Source organism: Cervus canadensis, chromosome 33 (genome assembly GCF_019320065.1).
Source record: "Cervus canadensis isolate Bull #8, Minnesota chromosome 33, ASM1932006v1, whole genome shotgun sequence".
In the NCBI taxonomy this organism is placed as follows: Eukaryota; Metazoa; Chordata; class Mammalia; order Artiodactyla; family Cervidae; genus Cervus; species Cervus canadensis.
In genome coordinates, this window is record NC_057418.1 from 19,765,344 (window position 1) to 19,791,540 (window position 26,197).

Below are 26,197 nucleotides of genomic sequence, written 5' to 3' on the forward strand. Positions count from 1 at the left end.
CCATCCAGGCAAAACTTGTACCGTTATTTTTTATTAATTTTTTCCTAAGAGACAGTTGACCACCCCCAATTGTAAGGATATTGCATGGACTATTATTGTACAGTCACCAGTTTGTTTGTTTTTTTTTAATCTCAGCCACCAAATGTGGAGAATTTATTGGTTCTACATCTGCAGTGGGGCTACATCCTTTTAAATAATATCACAATAGCAAAATAACTTCTAAATGGCTTAGCCTGCCTCTGACACTGATTGCCTTTTAATTAGGGGGAAATTAGAAGCTAAAAAGAGTAACAGACCTGAAGTCAGTTAAAAATCAGAATAATCAGCTAAGAAAAAAAAACACACATTATCTCATAAGACTTAATATTTAGCCACAGGATAATAGTTTTTTTATTCTTTAAAGAACTTTTTCTGTGCCTCTGTCCACCCCCTTCGTTTCTGCAATTGGAACTCTAACAGATTAGAATTGCCAGATAGGTGGGAAATGAAAGACTTCCTCTCGTCTTCTCTCACCCTCCTTAATAGCCTAGAACAAATAAAACTGAGAAAGCCGCAATTCAGCCCAGGAATTAGGTTTGTATGGCCCTGAGGTAAGAACTCTGAGTGTCTCAAAGCAGGTCGGGGAAGAATTAGGCCAGCTAGGGTTATAAACGTTTTAGTAATATCTCCTCAGAAATAGATAATAATTTGGCACATTACAGACTGCTGGCATTCAATTTTTGTAAACTCTGTCTGTAAAAACAGTAAAGCTTCAAGAGCATTAGTAGAACCAAAAATATAATTTACCATTTATTGGTCCTGTGATCTCCCTTGATAGCTCAGTTGGTAAAGAATCCGCCTGCAATGCAGGAGACAAGGTTCAATCCCTGTGTTGGGAAGATCCCCCTGGAGAAGGGAAAGGCTACCCACTCCAGTATTCTGGCCTGGAGAATTCCATGGACTGTATAGTCCATGGGGTTGCAAAGAGTTGGACATGACTGAGCTACTTTCACTCACTCATTTATTGGTCCAGAGATGGATTTTTGTGAGTTTTGAGAAAGGACCAGATTTGAGGCAGTTTCTTTCATTATTTTTTTTAAGTCAACCTAGCTGTATATCCAAAGAAGGCTGTAAGTGCTTATAAGGTGTGTGTATGTGTGTGTTCTCAGTCATGTATGACTCTTCTTGACCCCATGGGCTATAACCTGGCAGGCTCCTCTGTCCATGGGATTTCCCAGGCAAGAATATTAGAGAGGGTTGCCATTTCCCCATCCAGGGAATCTTGCTGACCCAGGGGCTGAACATGTGTCTCTTGTGTCTCCTGCATTGGCGTCACCTGGAAAGCCCAAACGTATATAAAACAGACTGTTATTTTCCTTGGAGGAATCAAGAAAGGGCTTCTTTTTTTCTCTCTGTAGGAATATGCTGGATAACTTAGGGGGAAAATGAAATGGAAAAATATGAGCTGGACTGGCATCGCCTGTTTGCCCATAAGACGTCTTTTTAGCGGTTATCTCCTTAATGCTGATCAGAGTTGTAAACATCTGTTCATTTCTCTTCTGCTTGAAGAGTAGGATCTATAAGGAGCAGGATCTAGGATGTCACAGTGCATGCCAGGTGTCAGAGCTCCAAGGAGCCTTCCTAGCAGGGAAATTACTAATGTTTCCTCTGATCATGAAGCAACATGTGCTCCGCTAATTACTGTTCTCTGAGACCGCTCTCACATCTTGAAACTCTCCATGACCCAACTGCGGAAATCCTGTTTGTCTGCCTCCCACCCTTTCCCCCAAAGAATGAAAACTAGCAAATGGCAAGGCTGGGCTTGTTTAATCAAATGCAGTTTGTTTTTGCTGAACCTAAGACACAAGAGGTTTCAGTTGGGGCTGTTAGCTTGATGCTAGATTTGTGAATGACTTTGTGGTCCACATCTTTAGCTGAGTTTAATGTGGAGGGTGCTTACTTTTACTAGATGATAGCCTGTCCAAGGCATTTTCTTTATGTCCATAGGTTCCTGGAAGACAATGATCTTTAACACAATGACCTTTCATGATTGGCAGGGGTATCTTGCTGACCTCAGGCAGAGCTGTATCAGGCGCGGTGCGACATCTGAGAATCTTTTGTTTTAGTAAGAGTCTCCTCAAGATGGTATCTCCTTCCTTGGTGACTCTGTCAAAATTCAGCTGTAGTCTTCCTGAGGTCTTTTGTTGTTCAGTTGTTCAGTCGCTCAGTCGTGTCCAACTCTTTGCGGCCCCATGGACTGCAGCACACCAGGCTTACCTGTCCATCACCAACTCCCAGAGCTTGCTCAAACTCATGTCCTTCAAATTGGTGATGCCATCCAACTATCTCATCCTCTGTCATCCCCTTCTCCTCCTGCCTTCAATCTTTCCCAGCATCAGGGTCTTTTCTAATGAGTTGGCTCTTGGTTGCCCTAATGCTGTAACCAGAGGCTCTTTCTGGTTTTTCAGCTAGAAATAGCAAGTTATCTCACACTCTAAAGCAAATACATTTTTGTTGCAGCACTTTTTCATTTATTCATTTATTAGAGCATTTAAAATGAAACAGTTTTGCCTTCATGTTAAGCTAAACTTAGCCTCACTCCTCCCCTCAAAAAACAAAAAACAAAAAACTTAGCTTGTCAAGTTAGATCGAACATTGCTTTTACATAGTTTATAATAGGAGCTTGATTTTCATAGAAGAATTGATTACCTTGGATATGGGTTTATCTGAGTGACTATTTGAATATATTAGAGAGTAGTAAGATATTATTACTTGGTATTACAGGGATGAAAAGATCTGAAAACAGCCTGATTCTCTGGGGAAAGAAACTTTCTGAGCATGGCTAGTAATACTTTCTATCCATTTAGATGCAATTGTTGGATGATTTTACCCAAAGTAATTAATAGTGACATATTAGTTAACATATTGCTATCAGCAGGTGGCTATTTGAGCAGGGGTGAACATGGCATGTGCTAAAACAAATTAATGTACCCTAGAGAAATGTGCAGAATCATTTTTTAAAGTCTTTCAATAATGCCTGCAATACAATTTTTTTGCAAGAGATAAAACTTGGGGTAACACTGGAGAGTGGTAGACTAGAAAAAAAAAAATGAAAGAGAGCAAAAGTGATTCAACCTTTTCCAAAAGTTTTTTTAGTTAAACAACAATAAAAACAAACACACCAAAAAAACAAGTAAATGGTTGAATCCAAGCAGCACAGTCTGCCAGTCATATCAAAAATCATGGGAGAGACCGAGGCATCCTCATTCTTCCTTTGCACTCTTTTTTTCCCTCTCCTTTGTCCTTTCTGATCTGTCAAGGGACTCTTGGTCCAGGGCATAACAGTGACAGATGGGCAGGAAACTGTAATCTGTTGCTGCTTTTCATTTGTGGAGGAATCATAGTGACCATGAAGGGGTTAAAACTGTCAACACCAATCAGAACTTGGAGATGATTAGTGTAATATCAATCCCGGAACACTGGTGCAGATGACCACACAATAGCAGATGAATTCTGCTAGGTTATTGCTTTGTAAGAAATCCTTATTCATCTCTGTCCAGCTTATGCACAAATATGCTTTTAAATGCCTGTGTCAAAAAGTTACTGTTTGTGCACACAAATGATTATGATTAAAGATGATTGTGAATCTTTTATTTGGGAAGGTGCATTTTGAATTATCATTTACACAGACAAGCTGGGTAGATACATACCTCCCGAGCATGAGCTAGGTAGCGTTTGAAATATTTTGCAGTAAGTTGACTGATATTCTATGACTAAGGCTGCCAAAGTGTAGAATTGAGTGATGTGATTTGGGAAGGGAAACTATTACAAGATGTATTTAAAAAAATTTTTTTTTTACTTTCCTATTCTTATAAGAAACATTAAAGGAAAGAGGAGTAAACCTTTTTAAAAAAACAAATATAGGCTTGAGAAGAATAAAATACATTTTCTTCTTATTAGCTTCAAAGAGAAAATTGATTGATAAACAACAGAGTCTTAAAGTTAGTTTTCAAAAGTCCATATGGTAACCAGAAAGGGACAAGTATGACTTAAAAAATGGAGCAGAAATCCATGATGGACTAGGGGAAGAATGGGTAAAGGAGAACTTAAATAACCCCGATATGTTCAAATCCACAGGTCCCAATGGCTGGCATCCTAGAGTTCTTAATGAATTGGCCGAAGTCATCACAGAACCGCTAGATATCATTTTTGAAAACTCGTGGAGGACTGATAAGGTGCCTGAAGACTGGAAAAGGGCATATTTAGAAACTTCTTTCAAAAAGGGAAATGGATGATGACCCTGGAAATACTCATCAGCCTAACTTTTTGCTTGGAAAAATTCTGGAATTATCAACTTAGTACACTGGGTAACACATTCATAATAGCTAGATAAAAGGGCAGTGAAATATCACACATAAAGAAGTACCGAATTCATTTTTTTTAAAAAACATACCATTGTTAGAAATAGTCTTCTGCGTGTTTGGGGGCTCTGCCCTCCATACTATAAATTCTTGATGAAAACAAATGAGACTGGCTAAAGCTTTTGGTTAATTTAATTTTAAGTGTGTAATACAAGAGAAAAAAGTTTCTGGCAATAGCTAGACATTACATCATTTCTAAATTAGCCTTTAACTTGAGAATAGTCATTTTAATTTTGTATTTAAACATTTTTTTTTCCACTTCATATAAGATTGTGTTTTCATAGGTTGAGATATTTTATGTAATTCTATATAGAATAGTTTGGTGAAGGAACTCTTAAGTGCTGTTTATATAGGTATTTTATAGGTATTTCACATATAGGTACAATGATAACGGTGACAAATTTATGTTCCTTACAAGATACACTTGTAAGGACAGAAAAGCAAATGAAGAAACTTTTTTCTAACTTCTGTTTTTAAATTTCATCTGACTGAACTTGAGTGTTGGGACTTGTAAGAGAGTCTTACTCTGACATACGTTGAGCAAGGGCCAGCTGTGTGGCTTGACGGCTGGTTTTCCTCAGCCCTGGCCGCTGCTATGGCCCAGATCGCCTCCCCAGATTCTGATTTCAGGCCTTTGGCGGGGGGTGAGCAGTGGGAGTGGATATTAAGAGCCGTTTATAACCAGAGCCTAGAAGGAGAGTAGGAGGTGAGAGGAGGAAATGAAGATGAATCTTGAATTTTTTCTGCTTCCTGATGTTCTTGCCTTTGAATGTTGGCCGTTTTCTTTTCTGCTTAGAAAATGCAACCATGTTGAGAAGACCAAAAACTTAGTTGAAAGGAGACCATCAAAAAGATCTAGAAACATAGCCAGCCCCACGGTCAAACAACTTCTGAGAGCAGCTAGGCAGTACTGTATTCCAAAGTCTTCTCTGCACTGCTTAGATGTACATAAGAGATAAAAGTTTACATCACACAATACTCAAGAGTAGGAAACTCTCAGAAAAAAAAGAAATTTACCTTCATTTTTTCCTGGTGCATGCTGGAATTGGGTAGGCAGTTAAGGTCTCCAAGGGCCATTTTAATCACTTAAAAAATATCAGGTGTTCATAGTTTAGCCACTTCTAAAGATTAATTTAGACTGGGTAAAGTCAGTCTCATTCTTAAGTACAAATGCAAGGAAATTAAGCTCTGAAAGTATGTATACATTGTCTTTTAAACAACATGCTGTAGCTTGCAGCTCTGTAAGAGTTATATTGCAATCAACCTTTCATCATTTTTTTTTAGTGAACTAGAGTCTTTAAAATTTTCAAACTAGGTTTTTTTTTTTGTTTTTCATGGAGTGGGGATCTCTATAGATTATAGATATGATTTATTGTGATAATAAATGGCTTCCTGTTCTAGACCTCATTTCCAGGTGCAGCATCTGTGGCAGATTTATTTCACAGATGTACATTTTCATGCATTTGTTGAATTGTTGCTGGAGAGGACCTGATTTCTGAAAAATCTATTATTTTCACCCTGGGCATTATGATGCAATCTACAGGAACTAGAAAATTCTTCAGTCATTTCAAGTTTGATTTTCTATTTGTATAATGTGTAACTTCAGTTATTTTGCCAAGTTTAAATCTTCTCTTTGGGTTTGCTCTGGAAATTTGAAAATGATAATCCTCTACCTACATTGCCAGGAGGAATATCAACAACCTCAGGTGTGTAGATGATACCACTCTGGCAAAATGGCAGAGTGTGAAGAGGAACTAAAGAGACTCTTGATGAGGGTGAAAGAGGAGAGTGAAAAAGCTGGCTTGAAACTCAGCATTCAAAAAACAAAGATCATGGCAATCCAATCCCATCACTTTATGGCAAATAGATGGGGAAACGATAGAAACAATGACAGACTATTTTCTTGGGCTCCAAAATGACTGCAGATGGTGACTGCAGCCATGAAATTAAAAAATGCTTGCTCCTTGGAAGAGAAGCTATGGCAAACCTAGACAGCCTATTAAAAAGCAGAGGCGTCACTTTAGGGACAAAGGTCCATATTGTCAAAGCTATGGTTTTTTTCCAGTAGTCATGTATGGATGTGAGAGTTGGACCATAAAGATGACTGAGTGGGCTAAGAATTGATGCTTTTGAACTGTGGTGCTGGAAAAGACTCTTGAGAGTCCCTTGGACTGTAAGGAAATCAAACCAGTCAATCCTAAAGGAAATCAGTCCTGAATATTCATTGGAAGGACTGATGCTGAAGCTGAAGCTCCAGTACTTTGGCCAGCTGTGTGAGGAGCTGACTCATTGAAAAAGACCCTACTCATAGGAAAAGATCCTGATGCTGGGAAAGACTGAAGGCAAAAGGAGAAGGGGGCAGCAGAGAGTAAGATGGCTGGATAGCATTACCCACTCAATAGACATGAATTTGAGCAAACTTGGGGAGAATGGAGGACAGAGGAGCTGTGACGTTCTGCAGTCCACGAAGTGGCACGTGACTTAGCAACTGAACAACAACAGCAATCTAAATTAAAAGGCACAATCTAGAACAGTGAAATAGCCTATGGATTTTAAAGATTTCTTACCTGAAAGTAGAGGAAGAAAGCTTTAAAATAAGCAGGAAAGTATTGAAGGAAGCCAATTAATTCCTTTGCATTAAATGAAGATGAGTTAAGAGTTAGACTACAGATATGAGAAAGGAAGTAATCTTACCATGAATTGTATCTGTAGAATAATGCTTAAGAAGAATAATTTTTGACCGTGTTTTTTCCTTTTATCTAATATTCATGGTATCCTTAATTTTTTAAAGGGAAGGAAATAATGGAGGCATAAATAAATATATTATCAAAACTAGAGGATTATCTTGATTTGTATTTCCTAGACCATTGAGAGAGGTTAATTACAGACTTCATAATATTGAGGAATTGGGAGGATTATAGCAAAATTTTCTTCATTTGATCTAAAATTTTTGAGGTGAAGATCTTACTCCCATATTCTTGGCAGAGTGAAAGCATAATTTTAAGAGTTCTTTCCTCACAAAGGAATTTAAATCAATTTAGAATAGCTATTACTCAGGCATTTTTTCAGTCTAGAGAAATTTATAGCATCTTGATGTTGTGAAATTAATAACAGAAACAATAAGCATTGAGTTTTCATTTTGGAGTTCCTCAGATCCGAATTCAAACTCTAGAATCATGTGGATAGCTTTTTCCTGTGATGATTCTATTAGAAAAATAAGCTAACTATTATATATAAAAATAGATAACTAATAAGGACCTACTTACTATATAGCACAGGGAACTCTAGTGAATACTCTGTAATGACCTATATGGGAGAAGAATCTAGAAAAAAGACTGGATATATGTATTTGTATAACTGATTCACTGTACTCTATGCATGAAGCTGACTAAACATTGTAAATCAATGATACTTCAATAAAAATTGTAAAAAAAAGAAGACAAACTGAGATGGTAGCATGGGAAATGATCTTGAACAGTCAAATACTTTTATCCTTGTCCATAAAATGGGAAGAATAAATACCCTTCCTTAGTTCTTAAGAGGCTTAAGCGTTCTGCAGCATTCACCCACGCAGTTCATGGTCTTAGACACATAGGAGGTGCACAGTGCCTCACTCTCTTGACTTCTTTTTTCCCTCTTATATAAAAGAGATTACCTTAAAACTAACTAGACCACTCAGACTTATGTTGACTTGTCCTTGTGGCTCTCTTAAACCCACTGAATAAGGCCCTTTGCTTTCTTTTGTGGGTGTGTGTATGTGCACTTAGTCGCTCGGTCCTGTCTGACTCTTTGCAACCCCATGGACAGGAGCCCACCAGGCTCCTCGGTCCATGGGATTTCCCTGCCAAGAATACTAGAGTGGGTTGCCATTTCTTTCTCCAGGTGATCTTCCCCACCCAAGGATTTAACCCACATCTCTTGCATCTCTTGCATTGCAGGCAGATTTTTTACCACTATGGCACCTGGGAAACCCTTGCTTTCTTTTAGGAAGGATAAAACAGGGTTTCAGTGCCTGCTCATAGTAGGGTTGAATAAGTGTTTATTGATAGAATGAAAAGACTGTGATTTTTAAAAACAATGAACCAATGACTAAGGTCAGCATTTTTAAAGTCTGGGGAAATAGTCACTTATAAAGGAACTCTTTAATTTACCTCTTTTTAAAACAGCTCTAGATTTATAAATTTGCTCTGCAAATTAGTGAGGACAAACGTGCATTTTCCTCTCATTTTGTGACTGTGATTTACAAATTAGGAGTGCACATGGGCATTCCCCCATAGCCTTTTCTGAGATAAATCCAGCCAAGACACAAAGCAGATGATGGCGGATCGGCAAACTCTTTTCTAGATGAAGAGAAACCAGATGTGCTATGCCTGGGATGCACCTGCCAGCAAACAGATTAGCCTGTCTGGTTTGTTGTCAGTGAAGAGTCTGGGTGTTGTAAAAAGGTCTTTCCATAAGCATTGAGCAGTAACAAAAAAGAAGGAAAATTTAGTTCTTGGACAAAACGATTAATATTTACATGCAATATTTAATTATGTGTTAAAATATCGTGTTCAGACAGACAGAGGGTTTCTGAATTTCAAAATAAAGAAGAAGATTATATCCAGAGACATATGCAAGATATAAGCAAGAGCTTCACCTTAAATGGCCAGACCTCCGTTCAGACCAAGGATGGAGTAATAGGGAATTCTTAGAAGAGATCAGCTGACAACTTGTGCTTAGAAGAAAGCCATCATAGATCATAGATGCTGTATTAAATTAAACAAAATAAGTTGTGCAGAGCAAAGTGAATCAGCTAGGCTTTCTCTTTTAGATTTCCTAATTTTATTCTTATTAATAGTCCAAGTGGTAATCAATGAAGCATTCCTATATCAGATGTTTTACACGATCAGATTCTTTGATTCGAAAATCCTCTTCAGCTTTCTGTTATTAATCTCTTAAGGAGATAAAATATAATCGTTTTCTATTTCATGATCACTATTTTAGATATTTCCATAAAAGGAAAAAAAAAGAACAGTAGTTCAGGAAAATGGACAACCTTACTTTTTTTAACTGATCAAAATAGAGATTTTCTTTTAAATTGTTTAAATTCCTAGAAATTTAAATTTTATTTTTTATTGTTATTTTTTAAAGATAATGTTTAGAGGAAAATTGGAGGTTAAAGACTACTTCAAAGATCTTGGTGGGTTGTTTTTTTTTTCTTCTTTCTAACAGTTTGGCCAGAATTTCTTCCACTAGAACAAAAGGAAAGAAGTTGGCTATTTAATGTTGATGAGAAGTACCTTTTATAGATATATTCTGTACCATGCCCTTTGTCAGATGAATTTTCCTTTGTTATTCCAAAAACTGAGATGCTGTATTGAGTATCTTTAGGGCAAAGTGGGATATTGATTAAGACAAATGTTAGAAATTCTGTTGTTCATTGATGTTGTTGCTCAGCTTGATAAGCTGGACAGTATTCTTGGATACCCTGTGGGTTATGAAAGCATTGTTCTTTGAAAAGTTTTGATCATACAAAACTGTGCATGGGCCTGAAAAGCACCTTGTGTCCGTCTAGGTAGTAGAGCAGAGATGCACTCTAAATGGAAGTTGCCCTGTGGTTTTGTGTATGCAATTGCCGTTGACACCTTTTTCCTTTCAGTTAGCGTTTGAAAAAGGGACTGTGTGAGGAAGCTGAATTGGAACCATGTTATGAACCCTGGAATGTATGCTGGTGCAGCTCTGTGATCTGCAAACATATGTCCTCTGTTCAATAAATGTTACAGCTTTCACTGCGATTCCCGCCTTGGCTCTTGTGTGATCATTTACATTTCAATGAATGGGACCTAGTATGTGCGTTATTTAAATGGATGATATATAAATGTTTACGATACTGGAGCATTATGGTTAGCATGGGAAATCAGAGTGCTAACACAGAAGAAAGGAGAAAGCCTGGCTCCCCACACTGCATGCAAAATTCAAATAAATCCTTAATGATCTTTGCTTGGATGCTTTTGTGTGATGGTTATGTATATGTGTGTTGTGGCTTCTCCCTTCTCTCCCCACCTCTCTTCTGATTAAAAAAGTACTTTTGAGGGTGATAAATAGCATGAATTCTGTGCCAGTTATTGCGGCCCCCCAGAGTGGGAGGGAGAGTGCTGGGATAAATTAGGGGGTCAGTGGGGTCATTTGTAGAGTTTCTCCCACAGATCCTGCTGTGGCTCCCAGAGTCCCTGAAACTCCATCACCCACAGGTTGATGTGATTCAACTATAAATAAGTGGCATCTCGGGGGTCATGAGACCTAAACATTTAAATTCCAGCCTTACCACTTTCTACCTTCAGGACCTTTGAACAAATGGAATGATTACTGTAAACGCTTAGCGCACTAATTAGCACATGATAAGCAGCCCCCACCATTAATTCAAAGAAGTTTTGAAATAGTGTTTTGGGTTCTGTGTATATGTGGTATCATGTGGTATGTTTTGATGATAATGAATAGCTGTTTTTATTCACACTGAATACAAGATGAGAGGAAAGTAAATTTAAAACAAGGAAGATGTGGAATAAATATTAGGAAGAAACATGCAGATTTTGGATTTTTAGAAATGAAAAAGGACCTAAGGAAGACCTAAATAGATTCAGAAATTGTGTAGTTAAGACACACTGGAGCCTGGAGTGTGTGACAAGCCCACCATGATACTGCGCTGGCGGTAGACAGTTGAGATTTTCCCAGATCCTCTAATCCTGGCTTTTTGTCTGATGTCAGGTCCTAGAAAGATACCTAAAGGGATCTGTGGTATCTTAAAAAAAAGACCCATCTTTGTAGACTGGCCTTAATTTCAACTTAGTTTCAAAGATTTTCAAGACATGCTTTTGTTCATAAACTAAAGCTCCAACCACCCCCTGGGTTCTGCGGGGGCCAGCAAAACCTAATCTTTCAGCTCTAAAATTTCATGCTTCAAATCTTCCTTGATCTGTTGAGCATTATTTAGAAAAGTCAATAATGTTGGTGAGCAGCTGTAAAATGTATCTTTTAAAAAAACGTTACCCGTATGAGCATGCAGTAGTGATCCCAAGTAAGGATTTAATAGAAAATAAGATGGTTTATGTTATTAGTAAAATCACTTCGCCTAATGCAGCCTTTAAAGTCTGTCAGCTGAATCTGGAAAATGAATACCTTTTAGTTTCATTGCAGGTCATATGCTGCCCCATTGAGGATTTCCTAATTTAAAAGAGGAATCTTGAACAGTTTTAGTGAAAAGCTTCCTCCCCTCCCTCCCTGACCCTAGAGTTACTCCAAGGACAGAGTGCCTTCATATAATTATGGACACTTTTTTGACCCACTTTCTCCACTTTATTACATCCATGTACCATTAACAGGATATCTGTGGAATCTCATCTGTCTCTTGGTTGAGTAATGAACACCAATCATGGATTGTATATAATCAGTGTGCATTCTTGTACATCCGCCGAGCTCTATCAATTCAACTTCAACTTCATTTTGGAAATTCATCAATCTACATACTAGCGTTTGCAAAAATAGCCATTTTGAGCGAAGAATATACATTTAATCTTTTTTTTTCTAAATCCTGACCTGTAAATCGGAAGCCCTGATTGCAATCTAGTCTTGATTTTTCTGGTGAGTAGCTGTCTAACCACTTCCTTTCACCCCTTTGCTGTTCTCAGGTCTGTAAATATGTCCACTGGACAGTGTTACCTAAACATACCCTGTGAAAGGTCTGGGAAACAGATGGTATCTGTGGATAACATCATGTCCTTTAGAAGAAAGTCACTGGGCGACGTGGTCTGTTTTTTTACTGTGACCTTCCCAAGGCTGTGAGCACTTCTGGTTCACCCCTACTAGAGTTGTTCCCTGCTCATGACTGATCCTTATGTAGTTCTGGTGCATTTCTAGTACGTCGTAGGGGTTCAGTAATATTGTTGAATGAATGAAGAGCCAAGTGAACTTGCTCACATCTAAGGAGACTGAACTCAAGTTGTGTCAGTTGGTTCTACCAGGGCATTTCTGGTCTCAGGGAACTTGCAGGGACTTGATGGCCTTTGTGTTCGAAGGAGAACATGCCTTTCAACTGGGGCTTCCCTAGTAGCGCAGATTGTAACGATTCTGCCTGCAGTGCAGGAGACCCAGGTTCAGTCCCTGAGTCAGAAAAATCCCCTGGAGAAGGAAATGGCTATGCACTCTAGCATTCTTGCCTGGAGAATCCCATGGGCAGAGGAGTCTGGAGAGCTATAGTCCATGGGGTCACAAAGAGTCCGACATGACTGAGAAGTTGCAAACATACGTGCCTTTCACTCCAGGACCCAAGAAACCAAATTTCTCTTTATCAGAAGTTCACCTTGAGGTGGGGGTTTATTGTTATTCAAGTCCTCTGAGTTTCCTATTTCCTTTTGTATAAAATTATAAATGCAAATATTTTATAAAATAAAAATTTACATGCTCATTTAAGTTTTCTTCTGCGGAAATATATCAACTATTATAATTTGTGAAGGCATCTGAAAGTACCAAATTGCCACACTATTGGAATTATGATTTTCCTTTGGTTATATTTTCCTAACGTGGATTGTGAGAAGGATATCACCTATTCCTGCAATTAAAGTTAATAAAATATAAATCTATTCTTGCAATTAAAGTTAATCAAACTCTGATGAATGTACTTATCACATGAATGCTAGTGTATGCTGTGTTACTAGAGAAGATGCAAAGATACTTTGATACCTGTCTTACACAAACAGTGGGGCTTCCCAGGTGGCACAGTGGTTAAGAACCTGCCTGGCAGTGCAGGAGATGCAAGAGGCACAGGTTCCATCCCTGGGTTGAGACGATCCCCTGGCAGAGGAAATGGAGTGAGTAATATGCACTCCAGTATTCTTGCCTGAAAAATTCCATGGACCCAGGAGCCCAGCGGGCTATGGTCCATGGGGCCGCAGAGAGTCAGGCATGACTGAGCACCTTAACCTTTATTTATGTTTTATGGGGTTAAATTATTATGAGACCAAACATGTGCTCAGTCATTCAGTCGTGTCTGACTCTTGCGACCCCAATAGACTGTAGCCTGCCAGGCTCCTCTATTATAAGGGCCTTATATTAAGAAGCAGGAGAGGGCAGATGGATGAGAGAAAGTTTATCTTAAAAGATGGCATGCTAGAGGGGTCAGGAGACAAGGGGAAGAAGGGGTGAAATATACTGCAGGTCTGCGGTGCTGTAGGGGGTAAGGCCGCTAGTAAGTGCCACTAAGGGAGAAGAAATGTTCAACTAGTACACCATACAGCTTTTCCATTAAGATTTTTCTTTTTAGCTTATCAGCAGAGCCATCTTAGACTTCTTTATACACAGATATTTATGATTTATCACTCAGACACACACTGTAAAAACTGTAAAAATAGCAAAGGAAACATGAGGTCATCCTGCAGCGTTTTTCTAGGCAGACTCTTCTGAGTCACTCTTGGACTCAGGTCTGTCTTCACAGTGTCCTGGTCGGCAGGAGGATGGCTGACGGAGCCTGTCTGAGGGCCTCTGTCATCTCTGGATTTCATCCAAGCCCTTCTATTAATATGAGTTTAGATGCTGGTACTATCTTGATCTTACTTGTCTACAGAAGGTTTCCAGACAGTGTCTCATTCTTTCTTCAAATGGTAATTAAATGGTTTGTTAGCCGAAATGTAGGCTAGAGTCTCTGCAGTTGTCCTACCAGGAATGGCATCCACGTTGGCATATGCACACCTCATAGCATAGTTGAGTCATTAGCCCTGTGTCATCAGCTGTAGCTTCCCTTCCACTCTTCTCTGTCCTGATGTCATTGAAATGGGGCAAAGTGTGCTTTCAAATCCACAAAATACACTTGCCTGTAAAATTATGAGGAAAATTAGTACCACCCATCTCATTTTACTTTCTGTTCCTCTATATATTATATATTAGTAAGTTTTGACAATTATATATTAGTAATTTTGCCTGTAACTACCTTAGACTCCATAAGAATTTCTTTTGACTTTTTTTGTAGCTGAGTCTGTGTTAATATTACTCTGTGGTCTTCTGATCTGATTTACCCTACAGTCATGGCATACGTGAGCTTCCCTGTGGGCTCAGGTGGTAAGGAATCTGCCTGTAATGCAGGAGACACACCCAGGTTTGATCCCTGGGTTTGGAAGATAACCTGGAGAAGAGAATGGCTACCCATTCCAGTATTCTTGCCTGGAGAACCCCATGGACAGAGAAGCTTGGTGGGCTACAGTCCTTAGGATTGCAAAGAGTCAGATAGGACTGAGCAACTAACACACACATACATACATACACAATACATACTGGTAAATTTGGTTTACTGTATTCTGTATTTCATGGGGATCTCTGGTTCATGGAGAGTCTTTAAATGATTTAAATATTATATTTTATAAAATTTAGCACCTTCTGCTATGGAATGATAATTTTTCATTTGAGTCCTTTAATAGTGTATGAAAGTCGTTCAGTCGTGTCCAACTCTTTGCAACCATATGGACCATACAGTCCATGGAATTCTCCAGGCCAGAATACTGGAATGGGTAGCCTTTCCCTTCTCCAGGGGATCTTCCCAACCCAGGGATCGAACCGAGGTCTCCCTCATTCTTTACCAGGCGGATTCTTTACCAGCTGAGCCACCAGGAAGCCCAAGAATACTAGTGGGTAGTCTATCCCTTCTCCAGGGGATTGTCCCGACCCAGGAATCGAACCAGGGTCTCCTGCATTGCAGGTGGATTCTTTACCTACTGAGCTATCAGGGGAGCCCGAGTCCTTTAGTGATGATGCCCTATTATAGAGTTAACCATCATAGCACCAGTGTCCCCACCCACTGCTGAAAGCAGGAGTTTGTTCTCACTAATGCCTCAGGCAAGAAATAGTCTATATTGTAATTAGAATTCCAAGTGGCAGCTCATAATTTACTATTTGACCTTTAAATATTAGGGCCCTGTTAAAATATTTGAAGTTTCTAAATGTCCTCAGGAGCTATTAGGCTTCCATTCCTTATGCTCAGAGTATGTGTGGCGTAGCAGAAAGAGGGTGGGGCGTTGGGAGAAAGGAACCCCAGCTCCCTACGGAGTGGCCTTGGTGAAAAGTAGCCAGTGCTTTCACTGGTCAGAGCAGGGTATACAAATTCCATTTAATTCTTATAATAGCCCAATAAAGTATTGCTGTTGCTGCTCCATTTTACAAGTCAGGAAACTAAGACACAGAGACTTGTTAAGTATCTTAGGAAATTCATTTCACCTCTTTCATTTTAGGTGTCCTTAAATTTATAAAAGGTATGCTTGTGAATACTAGCCATATCCTGAAAACACACTGCATATATCAGGTACTTGAAATGGAAACTAATTTTATTACACTGGTTTTTAATTACTTTTTCCTCCTCCAAGTGTGTCCCCTAAGGTATAATAATTTGCCATTTGAAATCACTTTATACATTCTGAGAAGAAAATAAACATTTTGGAATTTTTGACCCTCCCCCAAATCATTTTCTCTTACACATATTGATTCTTTTTGTTTTGTCTTAATTAATTGATGACCTTTTTTAACCTTTTTTTATATTGGAGTATAATTGATTAACATTGTGTTAGTTTTAAGTGTATAGCAGAGTTATTCAGTTTTACATAAACATGTATATATTCTTTTTTCAAACTCTCTTTGCATTTAGGTTTTTCATAATATTTGGCAGAGTTCCCTGTGCTATATAGTAGGCCCTTGTTGGTTATACATTTTCAGTATAGCAGTGTGTACGTGTCAAATTTTTTTTTTACTTATATAACCCAGTGGGCAACTTTGTACCAAGATCCAAGCATTTCCAAGTGTCTGTGAATATTCTCCATGATGCCTGAACTGAAGGAATTTAGTGACCAAATATTTTTTAATTGGGCCTTTGGGGAGAAAATGTAGTATCTTCTGTACTTTGAATGAACCAATGATCATCCAGTTAGACATATAACAAACTATAACTTCCAATAGTTCTCATCTTGATAAAATCCCAATATTAGCGTTAGAAATATTATTTTTAGAAAATTACTTTATTGCCCCCCATGAAATACAAAGCAGGGTAATATTTATGTACATGTTAAGACAAGGGAGTTCATTGAAGAGTTTCATAGATGTAATTGATTAAGGCATAGTTTTAGGAAACATTACACTTATTGCCTCAAATTTTCAAGCTTGTCTTCTTTCCTTTCTTTTTCTCTCGTTCCTTCTTGTTAGGGCTTCCCTTATAGCTCAGTTGGTAAAGAATCTGCCTACAATGCAGGAGACCTTTGTACATGTTAAGACAAAGGAGTTCAGTTAAGAGTTTGATAGGTGTAATTGACTAAGGCATAGTTTTAGGAAACATTGTACTCATTGCCTCAAATTTTTGAGCCTGTCTTCTTTCCTTCTTTCTTTTTCTCTCTTTCCTTCTTGTAACTGACAACAAAATGAATCAAATATATCTCTTTTAGCCCACAAGTCCTATTCATCTGCTTTTATTTTTCTATGCTTTAATCTCCCTCCAAATACATTCAGAGAATAAGTAAATATGTTTTCTGAAAATCTTGGCACATTTCCTAGATTTTAGAGGTGTGAGGAAAGGGTTGGCAAAGAAGTGACTTTTGAATGAAAAAGTAAATCTCTACTTAGATTTAAAATCTCCAGACATCATTGATATAAACCAAAATAGTGTTTGTAGTATGGAAAACAGCCAGTTTATGTGATTTTGAGAAATGAGTTTTTTAAAAAGCATGTAGCAACTAAATCTATATATAAATCTAGTGTTTAGTGTTTTTAAAACACAAACCATAGTATAAATCTCAACCAATAATTGAAAAGAATAAACTGATGAAGGCTGTATTCTAACATAGAGTATACTATTTAAAAAGTCCAATCTATCAAAATAATAGGTCTGTTAAGTGCAATAATAGGAATAAGGCAAGGCCTCTGACTGTATCATTCAATGGGGAGAAGTTGGAACACATTTACAGAAACTGCTTCACAGAGTTACATACAGCTGACAGAATAAGGACAAGAAAGTGCTGTGAAGTAAGCTTACTGCCATCAGAAGTTTATTGCCCTTCTGCTTTATAAGTTTTTTGAGTCTTGCCTTTAGACTTTTTTTTTACTCTAAGTAATAGTTGCTTAAGGTTTAGTCATTTTGATACTCTACTGCTTAGCTGTGGTGTTAGTAGAATGTTTGGAGTCTGTGTGCCTGCTAAATCGCTTCAGTTGTTTTCAGCTCTTTGCATCCCTGTGGACTGTAGCCCACAAGGCTCCTCTATCCATGGAATTCTCCAGGCAGGAATACTGGAGTGGATTGCCACGCCCTCCTCCAGAGGATCTTCGTGACCTAGGGATTGAACTCTCATCTCTTATGCCTCCTGCATTGGCAGGTGGGTTCTTCACCTCTAGCGCCACCTGGGAAGCCCCACGTTTGGGGTCTACTTATGTATAAATTCACCTTGCTTCATAAATAGTAAATAATATTAACCAAATAAAATGCTAGCCCATTTTCATTCCCACCTCCCAGAAGAAGAGTGACTTCCAGTTAGGAGAGTAACTTGTACTACCCATTGTACCTCTTGGCTCACCTTGGGGATCCCAACGGAGCTTCATGCTCCGTTGAAATTATTGAAAAATTGCATGAGTATAAATATGTCGTCACAATAAAGGGTGAGTTTATTTTTTGCATGATTCAAAAATGATTCTAAGGCATTATCTAGTTATAGAAAAAAATTAAGCATAATTTTCCCCTTGGTGGTAAACTTGGTTACAATAGACATAGAGCATGATAAATATTAATAGGTTATAATCCACATCTGGTAGTTAAAAATGCTTTCAAACATTTTGGAATTAACATCCACAGGAAAAACATACAGCAGAGGTTGAGAGGTGTCTGTGGGTAACAATCATTCATATTTTATAGAGTCATGTATTCAAAGTGAAAAAATTAAGCTGATCCACACTTATTACAGATCATAAAAGACAGTGCAAAGAAAACACAAAAGTCAGTGGAAAGAAAAGAGGTACATGTGGATTTGACTTCCTTTCTGCTACCTAAATCCATGTGGCCTTGGGTGAGTTACCTCACCTATGTCAGGATTATGTGCACTGTTTGTATAGTTCTATGCATATAGTAAGTGCCCAATAAATGTTAGCAGTTGCCGTCAGAATTCATTTTCACATTCGACAACTATGCTGTTAAGATTGTGTGATGAACCAAGGCCCAGTTCCTAAATGATGCTGTTTGAGGAGAGTTTATTGATTAGTATTCCTGCAGGTACCACAGTGGGCTCTGAAGGGACCACAGGAGAAGTGAACGAAGTGTTTACCTTATACAGGAAGGAGGTGCGTGTACAGAGGGTTCACACTCCATCCAAACAAAATGGCACTGGTGGTTATGCAGTCGCTCAGTCACATCCGACTCTGAGACCCCATGGACTTCAGCACACCAGGCTTCCCTGTCCTTCACTATCTCCCGGAGTTTCCTCAAACTCATGTCCATTGAGTCGATGATGCCATCCAACCATCTCACCCTCTGTTGTCCCCTTCTCTGCCTGCCCTCAATCTTTCCCAGCATCAGGGTCTTTTTCAATGAGTCAGCTCTTCACATCAGGTGGCCAAAGTATTGGAGCTTCAGCTTCAGCATCAGTCCTTCCAATGAATATTCAGGACTGATTTCCTTTAGGATTGACGGGCTTGATTTCCTTGCTGTGCCAAGTAAATTCCTGTTGCATGATGTGTATGATTTAGATGAACAGTCTTAAAAGCTGGGTAGGATTTTGATTTTGGGGAGGGTGAAAGAGGAGTGAGGGGGGACGGATCCCCCAGTAGGGGAGCTGCTTGAGCAGAGGCCTAAAGGGATGAAAGTGTGTGGTGTCTGTGGAAGAAAGGATGTTGGCCAGTGGCTCCGGAGCTTAGGCACATAGGACGAATAGGTGAATAAAGGGAAGATATGTCTGTTGGCTTGGAAAGTGGTCTCTGATTTCCTAAATATTATTAATATACTGAGAGGACCTACTTTATTTTGTAGGCTGGATATTTTCAAGCTTTTGTTTCTCAAGGTGTATGGCTGTCGGCATTCACCAGCCCGATGTATTTTCATGTGACAAATGTGTATTGATTCCTTACTCATGCCAGGCACTCTTCTAAGTGCTAGGGAAAACGAGACATAATCCTGCCATCATGGAGAGTGATTTTCTAAAGAAATATAGGTGTGGGTCATTTAGTGCTGTATTAGAATGCAAATCCATGATAATCTGGTTATGATAGGAAGAGCCTAGTGCATAAAATCACCAATTATGCACAAACTGCCGCTTTAAATATTCTTGTCAGCAGATTACTGGGACACTGAAAATCCGCACCAGCTCTTCCGAGTGTCTGGCTCCCAGCACTGACAACTGCTGCTCAGGTCTTTGAGGAGGGAAGTGATGTCATCTGAGAAGAAACCAGAGGATGCTAATATTAAGGCTAAGTCTTGATTTCCCTGGTGGTCCAGGGGTTAAGCCTCTGCGCTTCCACTGCAGGGCGCACAGATTTGATTCCTGGTCCAGGAACTAAGATCTTGCATGCTGTGCTGTGCAGACAAGAAAAAGAAAAAAATGCTAGTCTTCCTGTGAGCACCATTATTCTGAGAATTCATGACAGCCTTTCCCTGGTTCTCCCCTGAGACTTCCTCCTTCTTATTTGGTCTTCACCACCTTTATACCATAAAGGCCAAAGGCGTGGCTCTTGTCAGTGCCAGTCTACCACTGGCCTTTTCCCCTCATTCAATCTTAGCTCCTTCTGCTTTATTTCCCATTCTCATTTCTTTAATTGTATTTGTCTGGGCCAGTCCTGGCAGGTAGCACTCTGTGCAATGATGGGAATGTTTTATTCTGTCCCGTTCAATACAGTAGCCACTAGCCTTACGTGACTGCTGAGTGTTTGGAGTATGGCTCATGCTGCTGAGGATGCAACATTTTAAAATTTAATTTTTTAAATAATTAACTGACATTTAAATAGTGTTAGGTGGCTAGCAGTAACATGTTAGACAGTATAGAAGTAAATGTTCATAAAAACTATCCAAGTCCATATTCTGTTTGGTTGACGATCATATTTCTGGCAAATTCTTACATTCGATTTTTCTAGTTTTCACGTGCCTGGAATTCCTTTTTTGCAGCCAATCTATGATTTTTTTTTAATGAAAATTCTCCCCTAGATCTAGCAGCAGGAAAGTGACATTACCTCTTGCTGTTTGTCTACACATGGCCTTCCAGCCACAGCAGTAGGCAGGAAAAAGATGCCAAGTTGGGGGTATAGCTTTGTTGTGGCTTTTTATTTTAATCTACCTCTTGCCAGTCTCTCACCAAGGACAAGAAGAGTATTTTTTTCTTCCTCTCTTTTTAAACAGGCTTCCTCAAGGTAAAAGTTGCAAGAGAGAAGAGATAGTACTGTTGAGACAAAAAGGTACTCTGAAAAGTGATATGATTCCCCTTTACTGGCTCCTGGTAGTTGGGGGATGGAAGGTGAAGGAGAGGGAGGGCTCATATATGACCTGACAGGTATCTCCATGAATGATGTCATTCATTCCTGAAGGATGCACAAGATAAGGAGTCTGTTAGCAGGGCCAGGGATGTGTTGAGCTCCATTGTGGATGCATTGAGTTTGAGATCTTTGGGGTGGGATGTGCAGTTGGATGGAGGATGTATGTCTGCACCTCTGGAGAGTGATCTGTGCTAGAGATAAACGTCTGGGGGTCATTGGCATATGCTAATTAAAACCACAGGAAAGATGGGGTGGCCCTGGCACAGTGTGGAAAGTGAGAGAAAGAAAGGACAAGAGACAGCACACCGCCCCAGCATCAGTGTTCACATGACCCCATGACGCGTAGGAGCTTTGACCAAGGTAGGAGGAAACAGCCAAGAGAAGATGGTCACCAAAGACAGAAAGAGAGACAACTCCAAGAAAAAGAACATTTGACAATGTTGTGTGCTGTGAAAGGTCTAGGTAAGGAAGGACTGAAAAGTTGCCATTAGATGAAGTCCCATGACATGGAAGGTAGAGACTCCAATGAAAAAAGGGTGCCGTGGCTCTGACAGATGGGTGGAAGGGGAGAAAACGAGGACTGCAGGAGGGGTCTAAGCGGACCCCTTAGAGGGGTCTAAGCGTGGCTGTGAAGGGGAGGGGGCTGGAATGGCTGGAGCTGGGGGGAGGGGAGGGGGCTGGAGAGGTGTTTGGATTTGGTTTTGTTTAGTTCTGCAGGTAGGTTAGCGTTGGTTGAGGGGTCTGTAGAGAGGGGTTAAAGCTGAGATATGGGAAGGGAGTGAGCAGATCATCCAGAGAGGGGCTCCTAAGAAGGTTGCAGGAACAGGTAGAGGGGGGACAGCAACCTTAAAAAAGAGGGGTGTCTTTCAGTCTAAGACAGAAAGGACCAGTGTGGTAAGTTAATAGGCTCAGTAGATGGTGAGAAAATCCTGTCTGAGTGCTGGCTTTGCCAAAGCTAGTTTTGTCTAAGCTTCTCTGTATCCCTAAAGTGACCTTTATGTTTCAGCTAATAAAAATAGAAAAATGTTCATAAAAAGAGCCCCCATCGGAATAAGCTGTGCTCCCAAAGTTGGTCTAGGGCTTTAAGAAAGAGCTGGGCCTGCTGTCCTCTGCAGGACTTCTTGGCCCAGGCCGTATGGAGGCTCTAAAATCAAGGGGAGCTCTAGGTATCCCCCTTGAGTATGTTAAAAGCAGAAAATGAACACAGTAATTGTTTTGGCTTTTTCTCTCTGTACTTTGTATTACAAATTGTGTGGTTTTAATTTTAAAAACTCTATGAAAACACATCCCTGAGTTTCTAAGGTACCATACCATAGTATGCATGTGTGCTCACTCATGCCCGACTTTTTGTGACCCTGTGGACTATATCCCGCCAGGCTCCTTTCTCCATGGAACTTTTCAGGCAAGAATGCTGGAGTGGGTTGCCATTTCCTCCTCCAGGGGATCTTCCCCACTCAGGGGTCAAACCCACATCTCCTGCATCTCCTGGATTTTCAGGTGGATTCTTTACCACTGAGTCACCGGGGAAACCCCAGTTTGAGTTTCTAAGGTGCAGAGCCCCAAAAGCTGTGAGCAAGACTTTGGATCGTACCAGTACTGCGTCCAGAGGCCCGGTGTTAGCCGCACCTGCCTGTGTGAGATGGGGTTCCATGGTGCCTGCCGGCCTGCATGCTGTGATGCACAGCTGAAACCTTCATTGTTTTCACAGGTGCTAGAAAACACAGTTGCTTTAGGCGGGTGGGGTGGGTTGGGGTCTGTGTGGCATCAGCTTCTGGGAAAATCTTGTTACATGAAATGAAAATCTGACTAAACATTAGAATACTTAATGATTTCTTAAAATAACATACCCCTTTCATTACATAAAAACAGGATGTATAAAATCCATATCCAGTTTTAAGCATAAACATTTCATTATGTGAATATTTCTCCAATATGAAACAGAGCAGCTGTTTCTCCAGATGCCAGATCAGCGCTCTGGAGGGAATAGTTGCTCAATCCAATACCACAGTGAGCTGGATATTGAAAGAAATGCTACAAGATGTATCTGGTCTAATCAGTAAGCCTCAGTGAACCAAAATATAAACACACAGCACGGAATTAATGCAAGAATTTGGATTACATTCTAAACAAAGGGAATGTAATCGCTATGCTTTTGAGCTTATCACGTTCTAATTTTTATTATTTAAAACCTATTAAGGATCCATCGCAAGAAACCCTCTTTGTTTTTCCTACAATCAGTTGTCATTGTGGCAACCAATTGTTTTGAGAGAGAAAGTACAACATTATTATTTATGAGAAAGAGCTGACACATACAATCCATATATTTAGCTGACTCTAGTATGCCTGGGCCAGCATATTAAATCATATGCATAACTACTTGAAAGATAGATCCAGAAGGTTACAGGTAATTTTTATGCAGGAACCATCAGCCCTATACTGAAATGAAAAACTGCTCATAAAGTAGTCCATAACCTCTTGCCATTCTGCTTGAAGAGTGGTAAAATGAAGAGCAAGGGAAATTTATGGAAGGATTCCATTGCTCTGGAATGAGTTACCTGATAATTACGTGGAATTAAAAAAAGTCTGCAAAAATTGGCAATTTACCTGGAAGAAACTTATTAGAAAAAAAACTAGTTCATTTTTTTTTTTTTTTTTTGCAAATAAAGCTACGTCTCTGGAATATTATTCTAAGATGTATATACATAAAATGTTCGGTTATATTACCAAGTTTAAAATACTTTAACCTACTTCAAAGCATGTAGGAGTTCAGTAAAAATTTATACAGCCTATCCATGTAGGCAAAATACTAGGCAGTATGTAACAATTTTTATCTTTGATTGGTTGGATTTATAGGCATTGTTATGATTTTTCCTTTATTAATGAATATTAGCTCTGAGCATGTACTGCTTCCATGATTACTAAAAGCCCATCAAAAACGAACAAACCAACCCGTTTCACACATTTTTATGGACAGTTCATGGAGACCATTCAGATGCTCTTGACTAAGGACTTTCTTTTGTTTCTCAAAGAACTGTCATTTGTCTTTTCATTATATTGTATTTATAAAGGAATTCTTTAATCTCTATAGTGTGATCCACTGCTTCTTTAACTCTTTGCCACTCATATTCCTTATCCTACAATACCAGAGACCCAGCGCTGGTTCTGGGCAGGGCTTACTTAGCCTGAAGCTACCCAGAGCCTACGCCTTCCACTTGCTTTTCTAGCCCAACCAGCATTGCTTTGTCCTCACAGCTGCTGCTCTGGCCAATTCCTGGCCCACACCCCTCTCCTTATTACTGGATAATGAAGCCCAGCGACCATGCCAGGCAGCGTGGGAACATGGCTTTGGGTGACAGTTGTTTCCCTGATTCTACACAGTGTCTTACCACTGATGAATTATTATATACATTCCAATTATATACTTATTTTGTTATGTAACATACCTTCTTAGAATAAGTAAGTGAGGACACATACTTATCGTTAAAGGGTTTCAAGCCACTAATTAGATTAGCTCTGTGAGCGCCTGGCAGAATGTAACTTGTGTGTTATCTTTGGCAAATGTGCTATCAACTATAAAACCCTTAATAGGAAATGTGACAGAAAGGAAGAAAAGAGCATGAGAGAAAATCGTTGAGTTTTCAAAAGTAGCTTGCTGGTAGAAATAGCTACAACAAACAGATGGTTCTTACTGTTACCAAGGATGTCTAAATGTATAGCTATGTTAACCATATTTCGGGGGGAGGTTCTAATAATTGCACCCATCCACATTGACTCCTGGTGGCTCAGATGGTAAAGAATCTGCCTGCAGTGCAGGAGACCCAGGTTCAATCCCTGGGTCAGGAAGATCTCCTGGGGAAGGGAATGGCTACCCACTCCAGTATTGTTGCCTGGAGAAACCCATGGACAGAGGAGCCTGAAGGACTGTAGTCCATGGGGTCTCAAGGAGTCAGATATGACCGAGCAACTCACATTACCAACACACTGACTCTGTAAGTTTCATTCCCAATCACCAATGCCCCAGCCCTTGAATGAGCGTCTCTTATTTATAGGAGGTGTATATGGTGCAGACAAAAGGTTGAGAACCACTGATAGTGATACAAGAATTTGGAGAATGTCATGGCAACTAGATGAGGATCTATTAATGGAGAGGGATGGAGATCAGTGGTTCCCTGGTGGCTCAGATGGTAAAGAATACGCCTGCAATGTGGGAGACACGGGTTGGATCCCTGGGTTGGGAAAATCCCCTGGAAGAGAGCATGGCAAGCCACTCTAGTATTCTTTCCTGGAGAATCCCCATGGACAGAGGAGCCTGGCAGGCTAAAGTCCATGGGGTTGAAAAGAGTCGGACACGACTGAGCGACTAGGCACGGGAGGCCTGAGGCGGGTTTGTAAACAGTGATAGTTTCAATGAAAAGCTACAGAGATAACTCTAAATGCTGCTATAAGTATTATCAGAGGGAAGGGATGAGGCTGGATGGTGTGTTAGCATGAACCCTTTCCCCAGTGATTGTTAAGTCAGAAAACATGCCCGCAAAGTCAATAATTAATCTCACCAAAGAGAGTGAGATGTTGCTCTTAAGAGCAGTGATGGGCTCACTCCTGCCTCTTATGAACTTTATGTAATGGGCAAGAACTGTTAATGAGAAGGCAGCAAAGTGCTTCTGTTAGTAGGTGCATTAAGTCTTCAGGTCACCAGGAATTCATTTAATGAATTAGTACTCTAGCATAAGAAATTACTCCTTCATAGCTTGAAAAAGTGTTCCAATGGAGTAGCAATTTACTTCCTTCATTTCAGGAGGAACAAGCCCTATATACAATATGAAGAACCTGCCATTTTTTGGTGTCATTTCAAGGATTCTTATTTTTGGTCTTAAATTATGGATTTGTAAAGAACTTTGATTTTCTTAAGTCCTAATACCATCTCAGTTTGAGAGAGGAAATATAAACATATATTCACACCATGAATGCAGAAAACAGCTAGTGAAAAGTGAAAGTTACGTGTTAAGAAAATCAAAGTTCTGTTTGTGGTAAGGACCACAAAAAGATAAGAGTTGTAGTTTAAGTGAAATTTTCTTGGTGCCTCATTTCTGAACAATATGGTCATGACAAAATGAAATGGGTCAGATCAGAGAATGGGGTGGGAAGTGAATATTAGCTTGGAGCTGAGGTAGCAGTCATCCTTAAGGATGGCCATCACAGGGCGTCATGATTAATTAAGGAATCTGCCAGTCATATGGGCCTGTATCATGGCTTCAAAAGGGCAGAATGCCTAGATATTTACACAGGGATCA

General features: G+C 39.6%; 1 protein-coding gene across 2 annotated transcripts in view; it reads left to right on the forward strand.

The window, feature by feature from the left end:
- Positions 1-26,197, forward strand: part of SASH1 (SAM and SH3 domain containing 1) — a 983,107-nt gene that overhangs the window by 52,022 nt on the left and 904,888 nt on the right. The window contains exon 2 of one of the 2 annotated variants that reach the window (XM_043457244.1): positions 4,117-6,202. The exons of the other annotated variant lie outside the window; for it this stretch is intronic. Within the exon in view, the coding sequence (XP_043313179.1) occupies positions 4,117-4,179 (63 nt within the window). The 3' untranslated portion in view covers positions 4,180-6,202. Of the gene's footprint in view, positions 1-4,116; positions 6,203-26,197 lie in introns of those variants that run through there. 2 annotated transcript variants of the gene reach the window in all.